This window comes from Coregonus lavaretus (genome assembly GCF_964263955.1).
Source record: "Coregonus lavaretus genome assembly, chromosome: 9".
Classification (NCBI taxonomy): domain Eukaryota; kingdom Metazoa; phylum Chordata; class Actinopteri; order Salmoniformes; family Salmonidae; genus Coregonus; species Coregonus lavaretus.
The window spans coordinates 46,915,355-46,925,579 of record NC_139996.1 but is presented as its reverse complement, the minus strand read 5'-3'; the positions used below and the strand labels follow the sequence as shown (position 1 = coordinate 46,925,579).

Genomic DNA, 10,225 nt, shown 5'->3' with positions numbered 1-10,225 from the left:
AAGATGTGCAGTTTGTGTGTGTGCGTAACTCGTGAGCATGAGGATGAGTGTGCGTATGCATGGAGATGTGTGTGTGAATGTGTGTATGTTCTCAAAGGAAAGTCTCGTGGGGAGCAACCAGATTGTGGCCTGTGGCGTGGGTGTTGTCCTTGAGAAGATATTGGCTCTGTCCATTGTTCTTGCATAGGAACAGCATTGATTGAAAACAAGCTCCTAACATTAAAATGGGTCATGCACAAGATTTTAGTCAGACCAAGCTATAACATTTTAATATTTACTACGACAGTAGATACAGTGCAGATATAGCCTACATGAGATTATTATAGACAAAAAAGAGCGAGATTATTTTTATTTGTCAAACGGCAGCCAAGCTCATCATGTCACCAGAATAAGACCCTCTATTTATTGGAAAGGCCCATCAAGCTCATTAGCATACACTTTCACCACCCTGTGAAGTTCATAATTTATTTCATTTGTAGCCTAATAAACTGCATGCTTTCCCGAGTTGTAGTGGAAGGACCACACAATACACAGGTGCAGCTCAATAAATTAGAATATTGTGGAAAAGTTAAGTAATTTCAATAATTCAATTGACAAAGTGAAACTCATATATATTGTGGATTAATTACAAAAAAAGTGAAATAGTTCAAGCCTGTATTTGTTTTAATGTTGATGATTACGGCTTACAGCTCATGAAAACCCCAAATTCAGTATCTCCGAAAATTAGAATATGACATAAGCCCCCCACGCTTGACACGAGGAATGCAACAGTTGTAGCCCATTTCCTGGATAAGTATGTGCGTGGTGGCTCTTGATGCACTGACTCCTGCCTCAGTCCAACCCTTGTGAAGCTCCCACACATTTTTGTCCATGGAGTTTTATGAACATCCTCAAGGCAGACACAGTGAATTTTTTTTTTTTTTTTTTACCTACCTCTAGGCTGCTATACATATTAATTTGGTTTGTCATTCTATAGTTTTTCATTGAAATTTAGTGGTAGGGCCTAATTAAATTAAATTAATTTAGAATTTATTATAATTAATTTTCCAGAAATAGTTTTACCAGTTCCGTGTATTCTCGAGTCAAATAGAAAAAAGTGAGGGAGCGCAACTCCTCCGGCGCTCCGGCAGCACTACATCCCTGAATGTAAATGTAAGACATTTATTTTCATTGTTAGAGCAGCCACTTGAGTATCTATCTGATCAATATAATGGATAATCTGTGTAAAAAAGTATTACTTTTTCCATGCGACCCCCAGTTTGGGTCGCATTAGATTAGGTCCCATATTATTAGTTAGATCTAGAGTTCTAAAAAAGGTTTAAAATAATAATACAAAATAATAATAACTACCTTTGGTTTGCTGTGATTGGCATAAGGCCACCGGAAATGACAGATATTCCTTTCCTATGTCACGTGATAAATATTTCCACAACACGGAAATGCGGTGTAGCGTTCAGTTTCTCCAGAAATAAGAAATGTTTCTCTTTGCCACAGACTGCTAAATTACATCTAGCTCCAGTTATAAAAGTGACTGTCAGTAGCTTAATGTAAGAGTTTATATTTCCATTCAAGTGTTAAAGAAAATTAACGGATGTAACGAGTTTGGAACATATGTAATCGTAAGTATGTTAGGCTAGCCTGCTTATCGTTACCAAATATTTGTATAACTAACTAAGCTCGTTGTTCTGTCTGTGATGTTCCTGGCTATAGTCTAGTCAGGTAACGTTAGCTGCTAGCCAGCTAGCGTTAGCTATATACACTGAACAAAAATATAAACGCAACGTAAAGTGTTGGTCCCATGTTTCATGAACTGAAAAAAAGATCCCAGACATTTTCCATACGCACAAAAAAAGTATTTCTCTCAAATGTTATGCACAACTTTGTTTACATCCCTGTTAGTGAGCATTTCTCCATTGCCAAGAAAATCCATCCACCTGACAGGTGTGACATATCAAGAAGCTGATTAAATGGCATGATCATTACACAGGTGCACCTTGTGCGGGGGACAATAAAAGGTCACTCTAAAATGTGCACTTTTGTCACACAACACAATGTCACAGATGTCTCAGGTTTTGAAGGAGTGTGCAATTCTCCTGAGTCCTCCTGAGTGGCGCAGTGGTCTAAGGCACTGCATCGCAGTGCTAACTGTGCCACTAGAGATCCTGGTTCGAATCCAGGCTCTGTCGCAGCCGGCCGCGACCGGGAGACTCATGGGCGGCGTACAATTGGCCCAGCGTCGTCCAGGGTAGGGGAGGGAATGGCCGGCAGGGATGTAGCTCAGTTGATAGAGCATGGCGTTTGCAATGCCAGGGTTGTGGGTTCACTAACTGTAAGTCGCTCTGGATAAGAGCGTCTGCTAAATGACTAAAATGTAAATGCAATTGGCATGCAGGAATGTCCACCAGAGAATTGAATGTTCATTTCCCTACCACAAACCAACGCTGTTTTAGAGAATTTGGCAGTACGTCCAACCAGCCTCAAATTTTTAACCACGCCAGCCGAGGACCTCCACATCTGGCTTCTTCACTTGTGGGATCGTCTGAGACCATCCACCTGGACAGCTGATGAAACTGGGGGTTTGCACAACCGAATAATTTTGGCACAAACTGTCAAACCTTCTCAGGGAAGCGCATCTGTATGCTCATCGTCCTAACCAGGGTCTTGACCTGACTGCAGTTTGGCGTCGTAACCGACTTCAGTGGGCAAATGCTCACCTTCGATGGCCACTGGCACGTTGGAGAAGTGTGCTCTTCACGGATGAATCCCGGTTTCAACTGTACCGGGCATATTGCAGACAGCGTGTATGGCGTTGTGTGGGTGAGCGGTTTGCTGATGTCAACTTTGAACAGAGTGCCCCATGGTGGCGGTGGGGTTATGGTATGGGCATGTATAAGCTATGGACAATGAACACTATTGCATTTTATCGATTGAAATTTGATTGCACAGAGATATCGTGACGTAATCCTGAGGCCAATTGTCATGCCATTCATCCGCTGCAATCACCTCATGTTTCAGCATGATGATGGACAGCCCCATGTCGCAAGGATCTGTTCCTGGAAGATGTAAATGACCCAGTTCCTCTATGGCTTGCATACTCACCAGACATGTGACCCATTGAGCATGTTTGGGATGCTCTGGATCGATGTGTACGACAGTGTGTTCTAGTTCCCACCAATATCCATCAACAGCCATTGAAGAGGAGTGGGACAACATTCCACTGGCCACAATCAACAGCCTGATCAACTCTATGTAAAGGAGTTGTCGCGCTGCATGAGGCAAATGGTGGTCACACCAGATACTGATTGGTTTTCTGATCCACACCACTACCTTTTTTTTAAGGCATCTGTGACCAACCGATGCATATCTGTATTCCCAGTCATATGAAATCCATAGATTAGGGCCTAATTTATTTATTTCAATTGACTGATTTCCATGTAACTCTGAAAAATATTTGAAAAGGTTGCATTTATATTTTTGTTCAGTGTAGTTAAGCAAACTAACAGAATGCGTAATAGCCTTGTATCTTGTCAGTGCTAACAACAAGGTAACTGCTTCATAGCATTTCCTGACTATGATAGGCCTGCTCCCTAGCAGGCTCATATTTGTGTTTGCATTACAAATTACAACAAATAGCTAACCCCTAGCTGTTTGACATTCATGAATTCACGGTGATGGTGTGTTTTTTTCAATTGCTTTCCATTATCATCAGCACCATGGAACCCACAGCCTCTGGAATGTTCTGTAACAGAATGCTCAGCATGGTCAACTCTGAGGATGTCAACGCCATCGTCCAAGCCCAGAGGCACATGTGAGTAACAGTCTGGACTGCTGCACAGAGCACATACTATATCTGCTCTGAGCATTGATATTACTCACATAAAGTAATGTTTTCCAACTCCAGTCCTCGGGTACCCCCCTAACAGCACACATTTATGTTATTCCTCTGGAGAAACACCTCATTCAACTCAGGTGTGCTTGTCCAGGCCTACAATAAAAATTAGTACTGTTGGGGGTACTTGAGGACTGGAGTTGGGAAACACTAACATAGATAACAGACTAGCTGGCTCCATGGGGTCTTGATGAATGGCCTTGCACTCGCTATGATATGTTACAATAGTCAAATACAGCACAACATTGGTTCATTTTGGGTCATGCAGATCTGAGGTGATTTTATTACACCAACAAAACATAGCCTAGAGTCTAGACCTACTAATTTCATTAACACTCAATCCTGTTACAGTCAGCGTGTGCAGACTGCAGCAAAACAGGCACAGCTTTGCCAAAGACTGACGCAAATAGGACACCATTAATTTCAAATTATCGCTATAATAGAGCCTATATATCTTGCTCGTCATTGCCTCCTCTCCCAGGCTGGACCGCTTTGAGAAGACCAATGAGATGCTGATCAACTTCAATGGACTTTCCAACGTGCGGCTTCAGCAGATGAACGACCACTTCCTGCTTCACACGCGCACCCTGGTGGAGATGAAGAAGGACTTGGACAGCATCTTTAGGAGAATCAGGTGATGGACCCGTCCTAATACTACCCCCATTGTCTTCTGACAGATGGCGTCATTCTAACGCGACACGCATTGCCATCACGCTATCTGACGTAAGACAATGAGGCTACCCCTAGACCCGGCCTCTAGACCCCCTATTCCCTATTTCCAAAAACAACCCCACGCCTTTCTGTAGATCTGACACGGTTGGATAAGTGTAAGCAATCTGGCAACATCTCCACCCAACCTATCAGGGGACAAGATGGGATCTACTACCATACCTATCACATTTTCAGATCTACATGAAGTGCTTAGGGGAAGGGGCACGGGGTTGTTTAACAACCATATTCTTGGTGGATTATATACTTCCTCCAAGTTGTTTCTCCAAGCACATATTATACTGACTACGAATGGAAACGTTCATCTGACAGTGATGGTCAGTCACACACTGTCTCTTGTCCAATTTTCGCTCTTAGCTCGTGGGAGTAGTCACAAAATTATTGCTCTAACCTTGGTTTCTTTCTGTTCTGTGAACATAATCCAGATATTCATGTTTTTTTCTGTCCACGTAGGGCTTTAAAGGGCAAGATCGCCAAGCAGTACCCAGAGGCCTTCAGCAGTGAGTTTGACATTTTACAGTCATGAGAGCAACATTGGCAGACAGACAACAGATACAGTGAGGGGGAAAAAGTATTTGATCCCCTGCTGATTTTGTACGTTTGCCCACTGACAAAGAAATGATCAGTCTATAATTTTAATGGTAGGTTTATTTGAACAGTGAGAGACAGAATAACAACAAAAAAATCCAGAAAAACGCATGTCAAAAATGTTATGAATTGATTTGCATTTTAATGAGGGAAATAAGTATTTTACCCCCTCTCAATCAGAAAGATTTCTGGCTACCAGGTTCTTTTATACAGGTAACGAGCTGAGATTAGGAGCACACTCTTAAAGGGAGTGTATAAAAGACACCTGTCCACGGAAGCAATCAATCAGATTCCAAACTCTCCACCATGGCCAAGACCAAAGAGCTCTCCAAGGATGTCAGGGGACAAGATTGTAGACCTACACAAGGCTGGAATGGGCTACAAGACCATCGCCAAGCAGCTTGGTGAGAAGGTGACAAAAGTTGGTGCGATTATTCGCAAATGGAAGAAACACAAAAGCACTGTCAATCTCCCTCGGCCTGGGGCTCCATGCAAGATCTCACCTCGTGGAGTTGCAATGATCACGAGAACGTTGAGGAATCAGCCCAGAACTACACGGGAGGATCTTGTCAATGATCTCAAGGCAGCTGGGACCATACTCACCAAGAAAACAATTGGTAACACACTACGCCATGAAGGACTGAAATCCTGCAGCGCCCGCAAGGTCCCCCTGCTCAAGAAAGCACATATACAGGGCCATCTGAAGTTTGCCAATGAACATCTGAATGATTCAGAGGAGAACTGGGTGAAAGTGTTGTGGTCACATGAGACCAAAATCGAGCTCTTTGGCATCAACTCAACTCGCCGTGTTTGGAGGAGGAGGAATGCTGCCTATGACCCCAAGAACACCATCCCCACCGTCAAACATGGAGGTGGAAACATTATGCTCTGGGGGTGTTTTTCTGCTAAGGGGACAGGACAACTTCACCGCATCAAAGGGACGATGGACGGGGCCATGTACCGTCAAATCTTGGGTGAGAACCTCCTTCCCTCAGCCAGGGCATTGAAAATGGGTCGTGGATGGGTATTCCAGCATGACAATGACCCAAAACACACTGCCAAGGCAACAAAGGAGGGGCTCAAGAAGAAGCACATTAAGGTCCTGGAGTGGCCTAGCCAGTCTCCAGACCTTAATCCCATAGAAAATCTGTGGAGGGAGCTGAAGGTTCGACTTGCCAAACGTCAGCCTCGAAACCTTAATGACTTAGAGAAGATCTGCAAAGAGGAGTGGAACAAAATCCCTCCTGAGATGTGTGCAAACCTGGTGGCCAACTACAAGAAACGTCTGACCTCTGTGATTGCCAACAAGGGTTTTGCCACCAAGAACTAAGTCATGTTTTGCAGAGGGGTCAAATACTTATTTCCCTCATTAAAATGCAAATCAATTTATAACATTTTTGACATGCGTTTTTCTGGATTTTTTTGTTGTTATTCTGTCTCTCACTGTTCAAATAAACCTACCATTAAAATTATAGGCTGATCATGTCGTCGTCAGTGGGCAAACTTACAAAATCAGCAGGGTATCAAATACCTTTTTCCCTCACTGTATGTTGTTTACTGTAAATAGTTCATTCAGACATTCACAGTAGTTTATCGGGTCTTGTTAATTAGACCTACACATATCAGACACTTTGTAAAGTATTTGACGTAACGGAATTCAATGTTGTGATTCCAGATTCAGTAAGCCTTTCTCCTCAGTGCCTCTGAGGGTGCATCTTAATATTATTAAGTGGTGTTCTTTCTTCCTCCATCTGCACAAGGTGACAGCATAATTTCTGGATAGTAGGGATCCCCTATTGCGTTCACCTGTGCAGTTTTTTTTCCAATTAGTGTAGAAAGGAGGCCACTTTAGACTGAGATTCACCCTGAGTCTCTCCCTCTCCCACACAGACGTCCACGAGTCGCCTATCATGGAGGACGACGAGTTTGATCCCATCCCTGCCAGGGTCGCCATGACAATCACCACCGCCATGTCGGGGCAGAGCACCGAGTCATGTGACACGAGCCCCGACGTCATTTCCCGGACTGTAAGCCGGTGTTCCGAAGACTTCTCCCAGGAGCAGGCCGACACACCCACCTCTGACAAAGACCTGCCTAGCCCTGAAACGGACGTGCTGAGGGACGAGGGCCCGGACTCAGTGCCTGCAGAGTAAGGCTTAGGACTAAAGCTCTACTCAGTGCCTGCAGACTAGGGCCTCCGTAACCCAGGCCTAGAGCTCTACTCAGTGCCTGTAGATTAGATAGAAGCAGCAGGAGGTCAATGTGATTGATTGGCTTCAGAGTTTTGACCAGTTATCTGGTAAGTCGGGTCTGAATCAGTAGCTGATTTGATGTTCAGGATGTAAACCAGCACACTGACTGCCGTTTGCCTCTAACCACCAAGACTGTGTTAGAAGAGTACACCTTACACAAGATCCCTTTTGTAGACATGCTTGCTCCATGCTTGTCCAGCACTCGCCACTAACAATGAAGAAGATAATTGCATTTGTGTGTGTTGTTGTGAAGAACTGAATCCTTTATTACTGACACAGGAGGACTGCACCCAGCTAGTCATTATTTGTTTGTGTGCACAGGAGTCTCTTTTATCATTAATAATTGTTTAGCTTGGAAATATTCACTCCTTTAAAGAGGTAGTGAGCTTTGTTGGTCATGGGTAAGCCTATTGGAAGCCAGCTAATCGCAATGGTACGGCCTGCCAAAATATGGTTACGTTTTTTAGTAACACACCTCTGTGTTATTTACCCTATTAAAACTAGATCCTGACCGATATGGTTATTTGGGTCCGATTTCTGGGGGGACAAAACATACCGATACAGATATATCTGCCGATATACTGTTTTACAGCAGGGAAAATAAAGTTTCATTTTCCACACTGAATTCTCATAAATTGCCATCCAAAAGAACAATTGTCCAAGAAATATGCTTCAAATGTTGATTTCTTACATTGTGACATCATGAGAATGGCAGAAAGCGTTCAGATAAGCTTGAGATTCCCTTTTTTCATCCTATTTATTGAGTATCAGTTATCGGCCAATACCGATATAGCGTTAAAATGGCAATATCGGCAGATAATTCCGGTGATGTAATATATCGGACAGCTTCTAATTGAAACCTCACCACCACCACAGAGACTTTTTAAAAAACATGCAAAATGTGTGAGTTGCTTCATGGAAGAGTTCAGTATTATTGTTTTCCATTGTCTCTCAGATATGCATTTTATTTTGTTGGGATGACTTGAGCTCAAGAACTAGGCTACATTGTAAATTACATCTCGATGAAGTGGCTAACTTAAGCTTTCTAAGTGTTTATCTGTATCATGTTTACGGTAAATGTTGCGTAACAACTTGAATGCTAAATTATATTAATAGGTTTGTTTAACAATTAAAATACTTGAAATATGACAACAAAAAACTCCAGCTTTTAATGTAACTTTTAGAAGTGGCGGAGCATTTGTCTATCTAGACAGATGGGTTGACTCCCACGATGTACCAATGTTCCAGCCATACAGTGCATTTGGAAAATATTCAGACCCCTTGACTTTTTCCACATTGTTTTTTTCCCCTCAATCTACACACAATAATACCCCATAATGACAAAGCAAAAACAGGTTAAGAAATGTTAGCAAATTGATTTTAAATAAAAACAGAAATCACATTTACATAAGTATTCAGACCCTTTACTCAGTACTTTGTTGAAGCACCTTTGGCAATGATTACAGCCTCAAATCTTCTTAGGTATGATGCTATAAGCTTGGCACACCTGGATTTGGGGAGTTTCTCCCATTCTTCTCTGCGTTGTCTTGGCTGTGTGCTTAGGATCGTTGTCCTGTTGGAAGGTGAACCTTCGCCCCAGTCTGAGGACCTGAGCACTCTGGAGCAGGTTTTCATCAAGGAGCTCTCTGTACTTTGCTCCATTCATCTTTCCCTCGATCCTGACAAGTCTCCCAGTCCCTGCTACTGAAAAACGTCCCCACAGCATGATGCTGCCACCACCATGCTTCACCGTATGGATGGTTCCAGGTTTCCTCCAGACGTGACGCTTGGCATTCAGGCCAAATAGTTAAATCTTGGTTTCATCAGACCAGAGAATCTTGTTTCTCATGGTCTGAGAGTCCTTTAGGTGCCTTTTGGCAAACTCCAAGTGGGCTGTCATGAGCCTTTCACTGAGGAGTGGCTTCCGTCTGGCCACTCTACCATACAGGCCTGATTGGTGGAGTGCTGCAGAGATATTTGTCCTTCTGGATGGTTCTCCCATCTCCACAGTGACCGTCGGGTTCTTGGTCACCTCCCTGACCACCAGGGCCCTTCTCTCCCGATTGCTCAGTTTGGCCAGGCGGCCAGCTCTAGGAAGAGTCTTGGTGATTCCAAACTGATGGAGGCCACTGTGTTCTTAGGGACCTTCAATGCTGCAGATCTTTTTTTAGTACCCTTCCCCAGATCTGTGCCTCTAAAAATATCCTGTCTCGGAGGTCTATGAACAATTCCTTCGACCTCATGGCTTGGTTTTTGCCTTGACATGCACTGTCAACTGTGGAATCTTATATAGATAGGTGTGTGCCTTTCCAAATCATGTCCAATCAATTGAATTTACGACAGGTGGACTCCAATCAAGTTGTAGAAACATCAAGGTTAATCAATGGAAACAGGATGCACCTAAGCTCAATTTCGAGTCTCATAGCAAAGGGCCTGAATACTTACAGTGGGGAGAACAAGTATTTGATATACTGCCGATTTTGCAGGTTTTCCTACTTACAAAGCATGTAGAGGTCTGTAATTTTTTATCATAGGTACACTTCAAAAACAAAAATCCAGAAAATCACATTGTATGATTTTTAAGTAAATTAATTTGCATTTTATTGCATGACATAAGTATTTGATACATAAGAAAAGCAGAACTTAATATTTGGTACAGAAACCTGTGTTTGCAATTACAGAGATCATACGTTTCCTGTAGGTCTTGACCAGGTTTGCACACACTGCAGCAGGGATTTTGGCCCACTCCTCCATACAGACCTTCTCC

At 43.1% G+C, this 10,225-nt stretch overlaps 1 protein-coding gene across 1 annotated transcript; it reads left to right on the top strand.

The window, feature by feature from the left end:
* Positions 1-1,402: 1,402 nt before the first annotated feature.
* LOC311134938 (kxDL motif-containing protein 1-like) lies at positions 1,403-8,863 on the top strand. The gene is made up of 5 exons (XM_084168704.1): positions 1,403-1,619; positions 3,710-3,808; positions 4,371-4,523; positions 5,072-5,118; positions 7,097-8,863. The coding sequence occupies exons 2-5, from the start codon at positions 3,714-3,716 to the stop codon at positions 7,357-7,359; spliced, it is 558 nt and encodes a 185-aa protein (XP_084024830.1). The 5' UTR covers positions 1,403-1,619; positions 3,710-3,713; the 3' UTR covers positions 7,360-8,863.
* The last annotated feature ends 1,362 nt before the right edge of the window (positions 8,864-10,225 follow it).